Source organism: Apis mellifera, linkage group LG6 (genome assembly GCF_003254395.2).
Source record: "Apis mellifera strain DH4 linkage group LG6, Amel_HAv3.1, whole genome shotgun sequence".
Classification (NCBI taxonomy): Eukaryota; Metazoa; Arthropoda; class Insecta; order Hymenoptera; family Apidae; genus Apis; species Apis mellifera.
In genome coordinates, this window is record NC_037643.1 from 3,988,983 (window position 1) to 4,009,850 (window position 20,868).

General features: G+C 36.9%; 1 protein-coding gene across 8 annotated transcripts in view; it reads right to left on the reverse strand.

Moving 5' to 3' along the window:
- LOC413005 (protein NDRG3) overlaps positions 1–16,655 on the reverse strand; it is a 42,896-nt gene extending 26,241 nt beyond the window's left edge. For 5 of the 8 annotated variants that reach the window (XR_408591.3, XM_016912694.2, XM_006560021.3 and 2 more), the window contains exons 1-2: positions 6,142–6,520; positions 1,629–2,057 (exon numbers count right to left, since the gene is read on the reverse strand). Coding sequence is in view for 5 of the 8 variants with exons in the window: in XM_016912694.2 (XP_016768183.1) it covers positions 1,629–1,843 (215 nt within the window). In the remaining 3 variants the exon portion in view is untranslated. Of the gene's footprint in view, positions 1–1,628; positions 2,058–6,141; positions 6,522–16,256 lie in introns of those variants that run through there. The other 3 variants (XM_016912693.2, XM_016912696.2, XM_016912697.2) reach the window with 3 other exon arrangements.
- Between the last annotated feature and the right edge of the window lie 4,213 nt (positions 16,656–20,868).

The window sequence follows — 20,868 nt, forward strand, 5'->3', positions numbered from 1 at the left end:
GTGGCCTGCTTTTGTGCCCAGGCCGATCAATAGTCGCACCACCAACTTCCGGTCCTAAAGTCCGTCCGTGCTTAAGGTTAAACCAGTCTTTGATTATTCTGATAACAGGGACACAGTTTGTGCCTCATTCTATTTCATCGTCACCCCCTCGAACGTATACTATACGTAGAAGAAGCGGTCGCAGGATTGAGATCATCGGGAGGGGCCATATTGGCGTGGTCGTGTTAATCGATTTCTCGATTAAGCGTCACGCGTAAATAGAAATGCATTCACGAAAAAAAAAAAAAAAGAAAAAGTGACCGCGATTGATGACTCGAAATGAAAGAGCGATCGTGAAAAAGCGATCGATTTCTTTTGTCTTCGGATAATAATGCTAGATCACTAGGTAGCGCCTTTGCGTCCAAAGGCTTTTTTCCTCGTTGGAATGTTCTAGAAACGACGTTAGAAATCGCTTCGTCGTTTATTTGGTAAAAATTTAGAGAGACACGATTTCGAGATTTCGAATTGGGGACGAGAAAAATAGAGAAAAAAGAGTGTGAAGATAATGTGCAAAATATGACCCCTTAAATTCAATCTTTGAAACAATGTATTTTATTGAGGATTAAGGATTTCTTCGTATTTATACGAGTTCTTTTGATTTCTTTTTTCGAGTTAAAAAGCAAGCTGTTAGTAAGTTAGATGTTTGTAGTGGAGCAGTAGTGAATTCTAAATAATTGAAACGCGACTCTCGTTATTTTCACGCATTTCTCAAAAAACACATCAAGTACACGTTTCTTGTTAATTTTAGTGCTGGTTATAAAAAAGAAAGAAAGGCAGGAAACTGTAACGATCGATTCCTCGACGCCACCAGTTCACCACCGTGACCAATAGTAAAGCACTCTAACCATACCATCGACATTTTCGACCTCGAATCGATCATTCGACGACCTCCTTAGCCTCTGCCCAAGTTACCTCCTTCATTGATCGCGTTTGTCTTTCAATTCGAAATCTTTCTTTGATACGAACAATGATATCTTAAAAAAAGAAAAAAAAAGATTCGATAGAAAAGCTCTAAAGTGCTTCTTTTTTATAAAATAACGATACAATTTCGATTATTAACAAAATCATAGATATTCAATCTCAATATGAAAATATTACTTCGTCAAGTACGATAAATTTCATTGCAGAGTGAAATGGAATAAAAGAAAATAGCATTTCAAAAATTGCTAAAGTGAAATTGAAAATAAGATAAAAATTAAGAATAATAGAATCGAAGCACTGTTTCGAAGAAATTTTAAAAACTTATTAAATATATATATATATTTCACAAACAAGCTTTTCATTTCCTTGACAATCTCGAGAACGATATCTCCATTAATAATTCAATTCACCATTTGCTTTGAGATACCAATGATTCTCCTTGCATATTAAAAACTGTGCTAAAAATATGATTCGAGGATCGTGTCGATATCGAATCCATCCAACGATATTACTTAACCCCTTAACTAGACAGTGGGACGAGTAAGAACGGTCCGAGGTCGATAAACGGCGAAAAGACGAAGCGAAAGAACCGTATCCCGCGACCATCACCCCTACCTGCCGACCGGTTTTTCCCCTGTACACGCAGACAATATCGTATAAGGCATTACCTTGAGACGATCGAGACGCTCTCACGGCGGTCCACGATCAGAGGGTCCTTTTTCCTCAGCTCGACCTTGGGCGAGGCGAAACTGAAAGCCTTCTTCACACTCTCGAGGACGCTTTGTCCGGTGGTCTGTGTTTGGTCGACGATCGTCGTGCTTTTGTACACGTCTTCGCCCAGGTCGCCTAGCGACCTGTACGAAGCGCCAATACCTGCCGGCATGGCGAGCCCTTTTCCCTCCGCTGTTACTCGCCCACGATGACAAACCCCGATCCTCGACGACCTGTACGGACGTCTTCGACACAAGGATGATCCCTCTGTCCACCGTTAAAGGTGGATCCGTCTCTCTTTTACTTGGCCGTACTTCCTCACCCGACACTCTCGTCCCTCGTGTGCCGCCCCTTCGGCCGCTGGTGTAGCCGCGTTGATGATGATGCTGATACGCGTGCCCGAAGCCGAGATACGCCAATATCGTGCGTCAACAAGGCAAACGAACGGGCGAACGGGCAAATAAAGAAAATCCAAGATAAGGAGGTTCCACGTGAACAAGCTCGGAGCTATCGATCGAGGTATTGGCAAACGATTTTCCGATATGAAAGGGTTGTCGTTTTAGTCGCGGGTAAATAATGGTGGGGGATAATCGTTCTGTTCTATCGCGAATCCGTCGATCCGGGAAATTGTAAACGTTTCGATGAAACGGATTAGCGTTTAATTGTTCGAGATTATTTTTTTATAACCAAGATTACATTCGATATGTTATTATTATTATTACGCGAGATATTCATTTATTTGAATATATACATTATAATATTGTTTTTCTTTCCATCATTGTATTAAAAGTTATTGGAAAAAGTAATCTTCTTTATGCCGAATTAGGAACGTTTTGATTTTTATCCTTTTCAATTTGAAGAATAGAAATGTGTAAAAGTTTTAAAATTTTCCTCTGCGATAAGAATTTTTATATAAAAGTTTAAATCTTATTCAAAAGTGTTTCAAAGTTTCCATTAATGTATATATATAGTTAAGTCAGATACTGATAATTGTATAATATGTTTATACTTGAAAGTTTGTAATTTAATTATTTTGATTATCCTGTATTTCAATCCCAAGTTTGAGTCTGATTTAAAGTTCGGAATTTAATGATTTTAGTATGAAACAAGGATTGCTATGTAATTCACGTTTCGTTGAAATATGCAGAGAAGAGAGATAGAAGGAATATTTTCAATGGAATTTCACGAAAAGGTCAGTTTTATATCAAATACACCATTCGTTGTTATTTTTTTCCTCATCACGATTTTATTAATGCTCCAATAATTTTCTTAATTAAACACTTCGTCTCTCTCTCTCTGGTCAGTTCAATTTCTCTCGGTAACTGAATCGAAGCCATTCGAATATTAATGAAAATGTGCACGATACCATCTTTTATATAATTCAACATTATTTGTGATTCGTCACGACTTTCATACACACACCTGTGTCCACAGCGTTCTCCTCTTAATTTATTCAAAACCAAAAGCGGTCGAAAGGCATGGATAACACTACAGTCACTCATTATTGCTGTGCATCAAGGATGAGAAGCTACGCTTTATTCATGACGTCATTATGGTCGAAAGGACATAGCTACAACACCTGTCGTTGCTCAGATACCAAATTGCAATTATTGTTTCCACCTGCTCAGCATCTCGATGCTTTACCTCAAATATCACGATATAAATATCGAACTTAAACCGAGTCAAATAGTCTTCATCATTACTCGACATTTTCTCGAACGATAGAAAATTTTGATCTACATCTTTTTCGTCCATATATTCTTTCATCTCCGAGAAGATGAATATCTTTTTACAAGGTAATCGCTTTAATTCGAGAAATTACAGGCAGGCCACGAGACCACGATCTTATCTAAGTGCACCTGTCTATCCTAGGTTGATGTTTCTTAATTGGTTCCTGGCTGAAGAAAGGGACAGATGTTACGGTTTCAGAACTAATAGGACGTTTCCTGTGCACGCCCTTCCTCGATTCCAGATCTCGATCCGCTTCTCCAGAGATTATGGATCTCGGTGTCTAAATCAACCAAAGCGATATCTTTATCCTCTTCAGACCCGTTTCCATTAACCCAGGAATGGAACTCCTTTTGCCAATACCTCGTCGATCGGTCCTCGCGAAACGAAACGAGAAAAACGAGGAGAAAATAGAGACAGAAAGGGGAAAACAGAGATAGAACAGAGATAGGCTAGGAGAAACATGGCAATTAACATGCACAAAAATTCCATGATTCAATTATGATCATTACACATCGAGACAATCATGCGTGGCCTCATGCCAACTGCGAGGTGCAACTGCTGTGCGCCTTTGTAAAAACAGATGCTAAACGGTGATCGGTGTCTATTCGAAACGCGCCATCGAAATTCGTTCGAATCTCTGTGAAAATTTTGCGAACAATTTTCATTGAAATTTCGATGACCATCCAATGATTCACCGATTACACGTTTTGTCCATGGTTTCGAACGTGTAGACACTATTTGAATGAATATATTTGGAGGAAAAAAAAAAAAAAAAACAGACACGTGCATGCAAAAATTATGGATAAACAAAGGCGAGCCGATTGATGATCCTTTTGCACGATAATTTATTGGTTGATAACAACTGAAGCGTTATTCTCTTTAAATTTTACAATTAATTTTGAATAAAATAAATTTATTTATTTCTATCGCTTTATTAATTAATATTATGAAGAGAAAGAATTTACGAACGTAAAATCAGTACAATTATTATATATTTTTTATATTTAATAATAATTTAATTTATTGTGTATTATATAATATGATAATAATTCATGAATTATCACGTGTAAAACTTTGCTAATGATATTAATGCAATTAGCTATTGTGCAAAAGAATCATGAATTGATCGTTTTGTATTTCGATACGTATTTGGCTTCTTGATGAGCTTGATGTCAAAACGACAACGATAACGATCGATAAATGTACCCGGCCTGGCTGTCACGAAGAAAATAACGCCTCGTAACGCAAGCGTTTCCGGTTCAATCCGGTCGACGCGACCCGTTTCGACGAAAGCAAATTTCTTTTCCACAGTGAATCCCGTTATCGACTATAAAAACGAAAGCGTAAATCACTTTTTACGGACGCAACCCTCTTCGGTACATCAAGGGGCATTATCGCAAAGATCTGATGGTCTTCCTGTCAATTAAAACCTTCACTGACCAACAAGAAAATTTCTTTTTCAATTCCAAAGTTGCTACACGTTCTTCATGCTCGTGATTATTAACTTCTTCTCTGGTAATTTGATGTAGAAAAAGATAGACGAAAATAAAATAACGATGCACCGGATAAAATTATAAATCTAGTTTAAACGTAATAAGTTTTTAGAAGTTCTATAAATTTTTTAATCCAAGAAAATTTTTTATTCCAATTTATTAAACGCAATTTAAATATGTATATAAAATAATTGATCTTGAACGAGATTCTAAAAAGCTTGATGCACATATATTCACGCACGGAAATAAACCGATTTCCGTATTAGCCAATGTTCCCTCCGTCTCTGGACAGTCATTAATTTGATATTCGATCGAATCTCGTTAAATCTTTATTACGAGTAGAAAAAAAAAAAATTCGTAGAAATAAAATTATCGATGATACGTTCAATAATTTCGATAAATTTCTAAATTTATTTAATCGTTACAAAATTAATTCATAAATACGCACGGTGCATCGCTTAACCTCACAATAAATTCTATAGACGCGATTAGTACGTATAGGGATCAACTGCTCTGTCTACTACGGTATAGTCAGCTATGCTTGTACGTGTGTACGCACGTACACAGAGAAAATCTTTCGAAAGATTTCAACAGTGTCGTTTTCCTGAAAGGGTGATTCCTCGAATTGCGAGAAACATAACCGCGCGCGTCTGAATCCTGGCCCAGGAGGGTCGTGTATTGATTTTTCGCGTGGATAGCCGCGTGTGTAACGTCTAACCTCATTTCCCGTCGAGTAATCGTACACCCGGGCTGGTATTGTGACGTATCGAGCTCTCGATCGTATCGCTGACGCTTCGCACACGATGGTGAACGCGAAATCCCGCCTAATGGCGGGAGTTCGTTTAAAAAACGTATCACAGATATAGAATCGAGATCGATCGCGCGAGGCGAAACACCCTTCGACTTTTGTTACAACATCGAATGCCTCGTTTCGAGTAAGCGTGTCGTGGACGATCATAACCAATCAATTTTATCAACGGAAAAACCGCGATGAAAATCCGAGAAAGAGACGAACGCGCGCATTGATCACGACGAACACACGTACGCGCGTGGAAACATCGACGGAGATAGTGACGACGACGACGATGATGACGAAGATAACGACATTCTACTACCACGGAATCGTCATCGATCGAAATGTTATACATGCCGTATTAGGGAATTTTTTTCTGTTACCTTTTCGATTCTCGAAATGGTTCTCAACACGGGGAATGCGCGTGGATGGTGCACGAGAACTGTGACTCACCTCGTCTTGCGCGGCTCCCGCTGCGGAATCCTGGTACCGAAAAAGAGTTGCAGCTTCTCTGCGACTTTCGAACACGATAGCACGGAAACAGAGACGCGACAGACGAGTACGAGACGCAAGGAATTTTGTCCGAAACTTTGTTACGGACTTTTCTATTGTCTCGCGACAATTCTGGCGTCTAATTCGTTTCGATCTGTTTCTATCTCTTAACCCGACACGACGTAAAACTTTCGTTGTTGTTCCCTTCTTTTCTTCGTTTGCCCTTCTCGCTTCCGACGTGACGTGTGAAAACGCACCACGAGAGACGAGACTAACGAGAGACCGTACCGTGTTCTCAAAGGCACCGCACGATTACTATTGGCCCGAATACACGACTCAGACTACAGACTGGTCAATGGGAATGCGCACCGCTTCATGCGCGGTATACAGCGGATCGAACCGGTTATGGACGGTCTACCGACATCTATCTTCGAAATCCTGATATAAAAAGTTTATGATCAGTACAACCTTTAATCGACCTTGGATAAAACCAACTTTCACTTTATCGAGCGAGTAGACCTTCCTAACCTAAAGGGTTTGTTCTATCGGTTCTGCAGGGATTCACGATATCTGTTGTGCTGTTACCAGTCGTCTAGTTACTTTATCAGAGTAGTTACATATGGATTTAGCGATATAGATAATTTTCGTTATCTGATGCGTTACGTTGCTATTTACTTTATTTCTTTTTTAAAATTTTATATAATATTAATGATATTTTTATAAAAAATACTATACATATGTAACGTATAGTAGCAAAGTATGCAATTTCTAATATATAAATATATAAATATTATTAGGTGATATAGATTTGATGAAAATGTTTGCTACATGTGATGTTAATATGCGAGATGGAACTGGTCTTGTAATCAAATGACGCTTCTACAATAATTATCATGAGGCTTAACAGGAACGATCCAGCTAGATCTAGTTTGAACAGCATGGAACGATACAAAAAGAAAGCTTCGAGCTCCGAAAAAGAGATTTGCGCAAATCATTGCACCTGTGAACATCGTATTTTGTACATTTATTTTTTTTAATATAATTTTATTCGACAATTATTAAATATAATGTAATAAATAACTGTATTTAAAATATAATCGATCCAATATATCGATCGATAATACTTTATTAAAGTTCATGTATCTTTTGATTTCGATCATCAGATAATCATTACATTATTATTGTCGAACGAATTGATGTTTATAGAATAATTAGAATAATTAACGATACACATATCGTTATAAATAACAATTTTAAACTTTAATACTTCAAATTATTTAGATTAAAACGTTTTCAAACACTTTACAATTCCGAATCGAATTTTAGTCAAGGGCACGATTGCATTCAGAAACCCTACAGCGTCATTTACTTTAAAAGTAAATTAACGATCAAAAAGACGAAGAAGCTCTCACGGATGTTCTTTTGTAAGCATCAAAGTGTGCAGCAGTCTATATATACGTCACTGCGATTCAAGGTAATTCCGAGTTGCATTACGTTGTCGGGCGTAAATCTGAAATTCAATTGCATTCTGGACCGTCACGTCCCACTTTCATTCCCGTCCCTTCCCTCGTTGATCAGTTACCATTTACCTCGTTCCCGAGATTAGTCTGCAAGAATCCCAGATCGGTTCCAACACTCGACTCCTCCTCTTCTCTCCTATTCTCCATTCCTCGATCCGATCGATCCCATTCCCCCTCCTTCTCCCCATAATCGAGTCAAATATGAGAAGAATGGAACAACGAAACGGAGGGTGCTCTCGAGAGAGCTCGGTCTGTTTTATGAAATTCACTTTGACGCGAATGAGAGAGATTAAATTTACGAAGAAGGGAGGGGCAGGGGTACGAAATCTTTGAAACGGGAGGGACACGACGTTTTGACTTGGGATGAAATCGCGAGCTATCGCCTCTGACAGCATCCATCCTGCCATTCGACGACATCACAAGGTAAACGAAAATCTTTTTCCTCCCGTCTTGCCAACGCCCGAGTAATCCTCCCCGGAGATTACCCCTGCCTTTATTTATGTCTGGTTAAAAGGATTTTAATACACGTCGAGCGTCGGACGTTGCACCCGTATTCCGCTGTAAGTAATTCAAAAAGACGCGAACCATATTTCTTAACGGTACCACGATGACCAGGCCTCAGCGGGATATTCCCGTAAATGCTAAATGCCGGGATAACATCCGCATTTATCGCGGATTCAACGCGATATCGCCATCATTCTTTTGCATATTTAATTTTTAACACTTTATTAATCGTTGAGAAATCTTCGAATCTTTTTTAACTGAAAGTTTTTTCGATTTATTTAAAGTAATCGTTTATGTCTCGATTGGCAAAATTATTTCTCCTTTCTTTCGGATCATGTCCCGCTGGATTTTTAAATCGCGCATTTTAAATGGAGACACATCATTAATTAAAAGATAATTTAAAAGATAATTTAAGCACTTTGCAAAGTTTCCGATAGAAGAGTTCTCTGAAACGATTTGCATTATATTTAAGATGGTTTCTTTGAAAGATGAATAATAATCAGATACGAAATGGTTAGCTTTTAGAATACATAATCACGAAACTTGTTAAAAGTGAATTACTTCTCGCTTTTGGCGAAAAACTCACTTGAATAAATAATAATCGAAAAATAAAAAGGAAATTTAAACGTATTTAATAATTCCCAAGCGTTGTTCGCGATAGGAAATATTTACCGTTTCCTCGTTAAAATTTTAATTAAGACTTGTTAAAAGTCTCTGTTGCGAAATTCATTCTGATTGAAATTGATCGATTTCTACAATTTAAAACAAAAATTAAATTAATTATGAAATATTAACAACACGCGAACGCAAAATATATACGAAAATATAAAAGTCAGATGGAAGTCAAGAGTGTGAAATATTACCAGACTTGACATTCTTTCTCGTTATATCTCGTTTACGAGTTTCTCTGATACGATATGTTGCGTCTGAATCTATCCTCCCCTTCACTATTCGTCTTTGGAATCTTCGCGGAAAGATATACATCTCCTTTAGTATATTCATCATAAAAATGTATATTTATGTATATTTTCACCGGTCTGCTACGTGGAATACGTATTGTTACGACGCACACTCCTCCCCACACTCTCCCCTCGATTACATCGCGGATTTGCAGGAAGTGGCATACGCGAGCTTGTTCATTCGTACGTGGGGAAATACGTGGTTTGTAATATGCGTGCAACGTCGGGAGCATATTTTTTCTTACGCTTCTTACATCCACCTTACATCCACCCCCTGTGTAGTATAGTCGATGTGTTTTTTACGTTGGAAATTCCTCGCTTCGGAGGGAGGCTTTTATACAAAAAAATTACGAAGGAAAAGGATTTATTTAGTCTGTCAACCGTTGCGAAGAATCGTTGTAAACGTTGCAGAGGCTTAAAGCTATTTTATGTAATTTTTTTTTCCTTTTTTTTTGGATATAGAAAACTCGAATGCTGATCGATATCACTCTCGTTGATGTTTCTCTCTATATTCCACTTGTTTGACCAGTTGTCCGTCTCGTTTGTTCTCTCATTTTCTTTCTTGTTGTTCAACATTTCGTTTACAAGATTTATATCCGTTTTTTAGTCACGATATATTCGAATATATATTGAAAGATGGCTTACATTGATATATTGGTTTATTTGTCGAAGACATCTTTAGAGAATTGATTTGAAAAAATCGAAACGAAGGTAAAAATTGATGTACAAACTTGTCGATTTAGATTTATTTATTAAATTCGATGGAAGAAAAGGCGGCGATAAAAAGCTGTATTATTGTCTCTCCTTCTTTACAATATTGTAAACTTAAGCAGCTTGTAATTTAATAAATAAATCTCTAATATACGATATTTTCGTATATTTATTCCTTCTCTAGACTGGACTCCTCAAACAAATATTAAATCTTTGCACAATTTATGTATATCTTCTTATATTATTTAAACATATTTGAGTAAATTCCAACAATGAATCAATAAATCAAGAACAATACGATTCTGTGTAACGAAAATTTTGTTTCGTTATTAAAATTGCATCGGTCGGTTGTTAATCTTGCTGATGGATAAAAAAATTGAATCGAGGCAGGCAACTTTTAAATGAATACGTATGCAACGTATTAAACGGGAATGAGGTTCGAACGAAGTTCGCGTCAAGGATAAGATTAATGTACATTTTTTAACTCGGTCGGAAATTGGATAAGTTCGTGCAATGTTGCAAACATTATTCATGATGAAAACGTTCCCCTGTTTCAAATGATCGCTACCTTCAAGCGATGATGCTTCTTCTTCCTCGTTATTATAAATTCGCGAGCTACGCGAATATTCTTCAAACTCGAAGAATATTTTTGAATTCGATGAACCTGTTTCGATAAGCGTGCTGCATCATTTTCTTCGCAAATTACATATATTTTGCACAATGTTCGTAAGATTCTCTCTCTCTCTCTCTCTCTCTCTCTTTCTCTCTCTTTATTTCGTATCGCAAAGTCCTGCAAGCGAGAGTGCCCGATTTTACGAAAGAAATCGTTAAACCAAGTTTCTTCTGAATCAGTACACGTCCCTCGAGTATTTTTTACACAGGTTCATCGATGATCCTGGGTACCTGGGCACCATTGCAGAAATCTCACGGAGTAAAAGATATAGCAATGAGACACTGGGGTGTGCTTCGATCGAGTGTAAGGGAGGTTGGTTACCTCGTTGTATCGTCCCATACACTGCCAATGCTTTCGACGCAGATTCCATTCTTACATGTGTACACAGATATATTATATATAAAAGAAAAGAAATAAGCACGTTGTGCTCATTTGTATCCTTGGCAAGTGATCGCATAAATAATACATTCCAGAAATATGCTCCCGGTAGCGTTTACAAGACAGTGACCGAAATTGTGTATTAATATTAAATTCCCACGAAGTTTTACAACCTTATGAATCCGCTGTCGTGTCCAATAACAAGGTTTCTTGGCGTTTTTACAACGATCATTGAGATGATTGAATTTCTTTTTTTTCTTTTTGATCGAAGAAAATTCTTCGTCAATATTGTAAAAAAGAATACAAAGTATACAAAGTGAGGAATAATATATACGCGAGACACTTTTGGGGGATAGATTCTAAAGATTCAAAAATTGTTATAAAAAAATATCAAATCGATTGAGGCTTATTTATCGAGTCGTAAACGATTAAAAATTATTAGTTTTAAAGTTATTAGGATCAGAGAAATTTTAATATGATCTACGATTTATTTGCTGGTTTGAAAATATATTAAGTGCGGTATTCGCTTTCCATACATATTCATGATTAAAATATCACGTGAAATTACCTGGGAAAATTTACTCGCAGAGCGGCTAACCGCGATTTTTCCTCGGGTATAATATGCGTATTAATAAATTCTTCGTAAAAGGGATCGTTTTACATAGGTTTTAAATATATAAGGAGCACGAGGGACGCGTTTTAAATCATCACAATTGTTCGACATTTTGTGCATATTCGTTTGCAACATCTATAAGTGTTCGTATTCTCGCATAATTTTCAATAAATGAATTTAAGCTTTAAGAAACATATAGAGAAATCCTGTCGTTTAAAAACTCTTGTCATTCCATCATTTTATTATTCTTTTTATTATTCAATTTTTGTCTCGAATATCTTGTAATTGATCATGCATCGATAAATAAATCTTGGGATAATTGATCACTTTTCATCACAGGTTTTTTTTAATTACTTTTCACACATAAATAAACAGTTTAAAATAATGTTTCTATTATTCAATCATTCTAATACCTCGCAATAATCGTAGAATAGCTAATTTTGAAAACCTAATGAATCATAAATCATTCTTTGAATCATAAATGATCCAATGGTTATTAACCATTCACATCGGTAATAGACGATTTATCGTACGAGGATTAATTGCAAATTGAAATCACAGGGAAGACAATGCGCGAAAATATATTAAAATTAATATTTACACACGCACGACTATTTAACAAAATTTTATTAACCAACAAAACGCAAAACTCATTATATACTTTTCCTTTTCTTTTTTACCCAATTCTCAATTACACCTCGTCATAACGCCACGAGGACGAATTAAGAGAAAACATTTCATTGGGCCAGGTCGCGCACATCCCCTTTGGCGAAATGCAAACACAAAGATGGAAATCCCCGGAAGCCGGAAATTACAGCCGCGTTTTAAAATGGCGCGTATTCGCATAAATAATTCATTCGGATAGAATTCGGAATCTGCGAACGAGGAAGCGCAGCGTGCAACGTAGACACGGCTCACGATGAGCCAACCAAATCCTTCTGGCAAAGTTCGAAATTTGTACGCACAATTATGCAAATGCATCGGTATTCTCGGTAGCCGAGTTTCGCGCCCGCAACCAACGCCCCCTCGCGACGACAACTGTGAAACTGTACAGCACAGGCTGCACGTGACAGCCTCTGCTATACACCTATATATATATATATATTCCTCGGAGAACGCGCAATCTTGACAAATCGAGCGGTTGAATAAATATTCAGCGCCGATTCGGGATCGCTATCTGTTCGAGCGCCAACACTCTAAGGTCTTGGAAGAATCTTGGCGGGAAGTTTGAACGCACCTGTGCATTAAAAGGGATTCGAGTTTAATTGGCGGTGTTTCCTCCCTCCCCCGTATCGCTTCTTGCGCTCCCAATTTCGCGACTGTTCGCGAGTTCACCGCTCGTTCATTCCGCCATTCCGGCAAAAACGGCAGTCGATTAAACGTTAATTGCTCGGTGATTTTCCCCCCCGGGCTTATTTAATTAATCGGAATGCCATTCTTAATGGGGAAGGGGAAGGAAATGGAGTTGCAAGCGAGTTGGAAGCAAACCTGCTGACTGAAAAGCAGCAGAGTTTCTAGTTGGATACGTTATTAAGGTGGATCTATGATATCGATGATCTTGAAGCATTCGAACAACATAATATATGTTAGTTTTTAACGAAATTTTAAATTACAAATTGCTCACGATTTATTTCATTCTCTTTCTCAAAGAGAATAATATCAATCAAAATGAAAATTTTTGAATCACGTGATTTTTCGACGATGTTCGTTGGAGATTCGTCCTCTAACTCTTAATTAATCCTCGTTTAATATCGTTCGAATTGGGGATCGAACCGATTATTCGATTTACTTGCACAGATACGAATGGAATCTGTTTATCAAATCCGTTTACCACGAAATTCTTGGATATAATAAGAACAGGGATGTAGACTGCTGCTTTAGAGTTGCGCTTCCGTAAACGCGAGCATTCACGGGGATGCAGGCTTCATCCCCAAACCCCTGGCCCCTGGCTGTAAATATTTAATAGCGAAACCGATGGGATTTACCGATCAATGTAAAGCCCCTTTTGGTCGTCTAGCTTCTGAACAGCCATAGGGCAGTTCCCCTCCTCTTTCAAGGTAAGAAGAGAGAGGGAGGGAGGGAGAGACGATCGAGAACGATGCAGAGGAGAGGAGGTAGGGCGGAACAACCTTCTCCGTGCAATTTATTTTCGGCCAAATGGAGAGAGAGCTTCGACTTTTGGGGCCGTCACCGTATCCTGATGCCTTTTTCAACGTTAAGAACGGAAGACCGAGTTTATACGTTGATAGAAAACCCATCGTCGTCCTCCTTTTGATATCACGGTTGCCTTCGAGAACCTTCCTGTCCTCGAATTTATTGCGGTTTTGATGAAACCATCCTCCGAATTATTTGCCTTCGATAAATTTTCGTTTAACGAGAATTTCATATAATGTATCCATTTTTTAGATTAGTGGACGGTAGTTAGAAATTCGTAGATTACTTCTTTTGCCTCGTAAAAATTATCGTATATCGATATTTCTTCGAATCCAAAGATGTTACATGTAATTTCAATATAATAATTTTCTTCCAACATTATTGCAAAATTAATACTTTTTTCTCTCTCCAAGAAATAGACACAATACTTTCAGGTTAATTTTTTTTAATTTATCCTTGCCTCTCCATTCTTAATAATCCTTCGATTCGTACAATCCGATTTCTTGTAATCATTTATGGCCATTTTTAAAGAATTTAATTTCCTCTTCATTTCCTCCAATTCTCGTATAAATATCTCTATTAATCATTCTCAATTTTCTCCATTCAACAAATATTGTTCCCAAAACCTACCATTACCACTATTTACGTATTAAACTTTCCAACTGTTCGATAAATCCTCTAACGAATATGTATTAAAGCATAAGCCTTGAAGAGAGAGAGAAAGGGAACTTGGTTGAGATGGTTAAAAATTAAAGCAAGGACATTTGTTTATGCGTTTTCGCGGAACGTTATCCAATCGAGAAATAACGAGAATACGGTTTATTCAACGCAACAACGTGCATCACGTATATCACGTGCACGGCAAGAATTGCATCCGCGGTCGGCAGTTCCTCTTGCAATTGCAAGTCGCCACTTCATCCCCTTGCACCTGTACCCTATCTATCCTTTTCGCAGACGAGGGGGGGAGAGGGGTCCGAACGAATGGCACGCACGTGCACGCGTTTGCAAATTCCATGCAACAAGGTTTGCAAGAAGGTAAACGTGAACGTCTTCCAGAATGGAAGTCGAGTACCAACAGATGCTACCCCCGGGTATTTTTTCCAACTGCATATTCCAAATGCATTCGAATAGTTTCACATGCACGAGGCACTCTGCCTGTCCAATTCAATTTTCCTCGTTTCGATCGTTTGATTCTTTATCGTTTATCCCTTCGAAATTAAATTATCTTTCGATGGAACACACGTGGTGTGCGTTCAGTTTTGTTCAGACTATGTTCGAGTCTTTTTTTTTTAGAATAAATTCTTTTTGATCGAATATTTAATCCGTTTAATGATTGTTCATTAATCTTCGTAACGAAGACTTTTCTCTCTCTCTCTTTCTGTTTATTATCAATCGATAATAATGATTTTTTCGAATAACTTTGTAATTATTGTTTCAACAAAGCGTCTTTTTATAACATGTTTATTTCTTGACTTGTATCATGAGCTGTCTGGATTTTTTGATTCAATATTTATTAAGAAAAGTTAATGTGAAGTCAATATCAAAAGATTTTGAGAATAATATTTATATATTCTCATCTATGTATTATCTCTCACAAAAAATTGTTGAAAATATGATATGGATAAAAATTTTTTAGAAATGTTAAATAGATCTATGAAATAGTAAAACGTTTCTTATATTTTCTTAATAATTTTATGCAGTATGCCCTTGTTGAAAATAATTTTAATAAATTATCTTCGATATATTATCGAAGATACGTTGTACGAATTTATATTGTCGATAATTCAATTTTTGTTATAATTAAACATTTTCCTCGATACGAAAATAATTGTAATATCAAAAATGCCAAATGTTTCTCATATCTTGATAAATTTGAATTTTATGTACACAGATTAAAACGATCTCGAACGGAGCAGTGTTTGTATAAGTTTGTGTAAGTTAAAAAAAGTGGAAGACAAAAAATAAAATATGAAATCATACGGCATTTTGTCCGCAAATATTTGTTTTTCAAAATCCACGTAGGCATAATTTATACTCAAGTATCCAGAAAAATCCACATTTTACGCAGTTAAATGTATCAGACGTTCCACTTCAAAATATATCATTAGATACACCTTTAACCTTTGTAGAGTAAAATCACTTTAATGTTTCGATCCTCCACATGAAACTTTGTGTAACACACACCTCTTATCCATTATTTATTCTCCGTGCAAATTTAATAACTTACAACATCCCATTTGTCGTTAGGATAAACGAAACTCAAACGTTCGAGGAATGTTCATTACGAGACTCACAAATTTTAATCAATATCAACAAAATTTAAGTCATAAGAAAACGTTGTTTTAACGTTACTTCTATCATTAATCATTTAATAATTTTGCATCTCGCAAAAATCATTAATTACTTCACAGCAATGTACGTTATTTCGTAAATTCTCAATATTTATAAACTTTCTCGTCCCGTCAAAAGTTTAAAAACACTCGAATATTATTCCAGATAAATTTATAATTAGATTAAATCGAATTGGACGAAAGTAAACGTGATTCGGGATAAAATCTATCTACCTGGGATGTTTAGAATCGACGACGGCCATCCTCGATGGTTCCAAGACGAAGATGTCTCCTTGTCGTATCACTCTGGTACCCAGATACACCATGCCTTCGATTTCTTTACCACTCTTGCAATTCCACGAGCCAGAAGTCGCAGACATCGAGATGCCATCGCCATCCTTCGACCGATAATCCTCGTTCGAGCACCATGTCTTCGGCCTGCTATTTCCTCGTATATTTTTTATCATATCTCCCTCGAACGAACCGCCACGAGAAAACTCAAAACTCTCTCACTTCGATCCCTTCCGATACAATCACACTCCGATACGGATATTCTCCGTCGATCACGTTTCGTTCATGGAATATATTCAGCCTCGACTGAGTTCGCCTTCCGCACACAGCCTCTCCCGCTAAATGACACGCGTTTAACCAACAAATGCCGCGATTACGTTATCGTTGGGAGGGTCTGGCAGAAACAGGTTAATGATTTCGTTACGGCGAGGTGAGCTCGAATGTACGCGTGCACGTAACCTATGGCATTATTGGCATGTTCGATCCATCTTAAAAACAGGTTTGAAATGATGGGGAGGAGAGAGGGAGAAGAGGGAGGGAGAGGGAGAGGGAGAGAGAGAGACAAGAAATGCGTTATGTAACCTTTTGTGACGCGGTAGCCCCAATGGCTCTTTGGAAAAGGAAATTCTTCGCTCGAGAAGACTTCTTCCACGAGCGAGGTGCACATCGGTGAAAGGAAACCGCGAGGACGGTTTCTTGTCCGAAAGCATTTACCGAGAGGGGACTGTGAGGAGAACGTGTGCGCGAGCAAGACACGTTTTCCTTTTACTTCGGGTTTTTCTACCCTGGGAAAAATTGGACGCGGAATAGTGCCTCTTGTTAATATACTTTCGCTCGAATCGAAGCCGATAAGTAATAGGATAGTAAACGAATGAATTTCGATCGATTTTGAGAGTAATTTTTTTTCTGAGAATTATTTTTAATCCTTCTTTAATTATTTATTAGTAAACTTGAGGATTAATATTATAATATCATTTCAGGAATAATAATAATAAATAATTTCTAAAACTTTAATTGCTATTCAATTGTCGCTCGAAAGATATTAAATCATTTGAAGCAAATTTTCACGCTACTTTCTAATGAATTTCTCGCCTTTTGGTATCATTGGACAAGAATCGATCAATGCTTTCGTCCCATCGATTCTTTCTATCTCTAGATCTCAAGTATTGTTATTATTTATACCTTAAAAACACGTTTTGAATTTGGAAGAAAACAGAGTCTCCTATTCTCGCCTTTTGCAACAATAATTTCCACCTTCCTTTTTAACGTTATCAAGCTTTCTACGAATTTCGTCCTTCCTTTCTAATTCTCCGTTTCGAGGATGAAAGGAATGCAGACGCACACCGTGGCGGCTAGAGATTCGTGCAAGTATGCGGAGATAACGGCATCAGACCTCTCTCTTTCGGTGTGCACACGCGCCGTCGACGCCGGGAATTGCAAATTCTCGAATTGTACCGAGTGAGATTGGGGGGTGAGACTTTTGAAAGTATAACCAAACGCATAAAAGCAACCAATTGAAATGCTCTGTCTGTTCACCGTTCCACGATCGCCTCGTTGCTTCAAAACGTGGAGAGAAGAAAGGGAAGATACAACGCCAGGTCTCGAATTGGGATTAGCATAAAATAGAGGATGCGAGGGGAGGGAAGGAAAGTAGACGCGAGTATATTTTGTTATCTTTGTGCCGTGTCTTTCATCCCTTCCCATTTACGACGCCATCATTCGATTCTTTACGGAATTTTTCATGCATTTATTCCTTTCTTTGTTTGCGATCTTGAATGGTATCGATCGTTGGCGTCCATTATTGAACACTCAAGTGTATTGGAAGATATAATATTCTTTTTTATGTCTTAAGATATTCATTGTCTTTGAATTGTTTAAACTTTGTTGCAGGAGATGTATTAAAGGGTTATATTTTATCGATAATGATATATAAAAATTATATTTTTAACACTCTTCAATGTTTTCGAGATAATTCGATATTAATAATGTAATCTTTATTTTTATCTGTTATATCGTTAATTCTTTTCTTGGCAAGGATTGATAATTTATACGAAAATTTTAAATTAAGACTTGAAGATTAAATATGAATTTTTGCAAAGGTTAGATAGATGGTATGTGCAAACAGCCTATTAACGGATACGTGTTATCACGCATCATCAGAGTGTCAGTCTATCAACGAAATAACATGTTTCCAATAAACTTGTCTCTCTATCTGTCGACAAGGCTTTTGTTAGCAATATTAACATTGGCATCAATCACTCGTCCTTCCTATTGATTGCTCTATTTCTGCATGAATTGCTTTCTGTATTTTCGCGGAAAAGACATATTGCTTTATAAATTATAAAATGTATGCACAATCATAACTTGAAAAATATTTCACATTCTAATAAAAATGTTTCACGTGTTATACATATTAAATTTTTCACAATCCTCTAATTTGTGACTCGTAGAATTTCATTAATAATATCTATTATACTTTAATCATACAAGATTAACGGTAATTACAAAATTATAAAAGAAAATTCTATACTTTACAATTTGTCGATGTTATTTTGACAAATTATTGCGTAAAAAAAAAAATGGAAATGAATTTTTAACGATCGAACAATGCTGCAAAGATGATCAATTTTTTTTTCTACGTTTTTACAAAAAACTGTTCTACGATATTTCAATTTAATAGCACTACCGGTGTTTAACGTTACGCTTGAATGCAATTTGCGCGCTTCTAATTTTGCTACACGGACACGTACACACTGCGACACTCGTATAAACGTTCCTTTTATTTTCCTCGTGTAAATATCAAATTCCGTAATTGCGATTACGCATTCGGATTACGCGCACGAGACTCGTCGAAATATTAGAAAATAAACAGGAAAAATAACAACGCGGGCAAAATGCGACCGTGTCATTTGTATTTTCTAATGGTGGCGTAATTCTCTTTTGAAATACATGTACATATTATTACATCCATTTTCTCGTACGCATTCGTTTTCCTGGACAGTGCCGGGAATTTCGCTTTGTATCTCTTGACTTTTACATCCATCATCGTATATTTCTTCCGGCGTATGGCCACGGAGCACAGTATTCTCGGGAAAAGATGCACGAGCGACAATTAAATTATGACGTTTAACTTTTATATCTGTTCCATCCTCATCTTTTGCAAGGGAAATGTTTCTTTTTTTTTTCAATGTATCCACGTACGCTTTACTTTAACAAGCATTTAAACGTGATAAATTAAAGCGGATTATATATAATATAAATGCGTTTTTCGGATCGAGAATTGAACCAGAATAACGTTCTTATTTATGAATTTCCTTGATAAAAGTTTAAAGAAATTTTGTACATAAAAGAAAAGAAAAAAAAATAATAAAAATATTCTTGTACTTTTTTTTTCTCGTTGTACTTCACTCAAATACCGAATATAGTACATGAAATAATATTTGCATGTATTAAATATATTGAATACAAAATATAATTGTCTTATAACATCATCGTAATGTACATTGGATAATGTACAAATAATTAGAAGGTATAGTATTAGCTACAAAAAAAAAAAAAAAATAAAATTAGAATAAAATTAAAATTATTTCCAAACACCTGTATGATAATGCGACTCGATCTTCATTCGTTCAAATTATTATATCACACTTTCGAAAGTTATCGAGTATTCAAGAAATTAATTAAAAGAAAAAGTAACATATGGAAAAAAGATTTATCACCGGTACACACAGTAAGAGTGTGTAGTAATTATATGTATCCTTTTCCGCAAACACGGTCATGCATAGACATTCGTGTAGCTCATTTACTTTGGCCTATGTGTTAACGCGAGGTAGTTAGAGGTTGGACACGAATGCGTCTGATATTCATGAGCTTCAACGCGAGAGCTCGTTTGACAAAGATAGAATAGGAACGCTGCTGGTTTCTCAACATCCCTTCCTCTGGTTTAGAGATCGTTCTATGAAAACTCTGGTTTATTCAAGCGGTTTACTCTCTCCTTCTCCCCCTCCGTTATCTTTCAATTTACTTCCAACTCCAATGCTTGTATCATTTTTATTTTCCCACCGCAATTTTTATCTCGCTTGAAAACTCTTCAGACAACAGATCGTTAATTTTCTACCGATTTTAAAATATAATAATTACGTAAGATCATCATAATATCGAAATATAATATAACGAGCATCTCAGAATACTTGAAAAGAGCACTATTCTGCAATGTTACTGCAAAGTACTGTCAGGACGTAAAGGGTTACTGTTATCCAGTTAATGCTAAATCGAGACGAAGCTATTTGTATGTATCTACACGTATACACACACGTTCGAAACTGAGCCAAGAGGAAACGTAACGAGAGACAAGCTTTGCACTCGGCTACGAGAGAGAGAGAATCACGCGGTCTTGAAACGGTAAGAAGTTGGTCCGAGGGGTTGGTCACCTCTTCGAATCTTGGCCATAGCCTCGGGAGTTCTGTTTTGGTTTCGTACTCCTCTCAGAGAGGAGTTCTCTCTTGTTGCCTTTGTTGCAACAAACGCGAGAACGGTTCTTGAGACAACTGAGGGG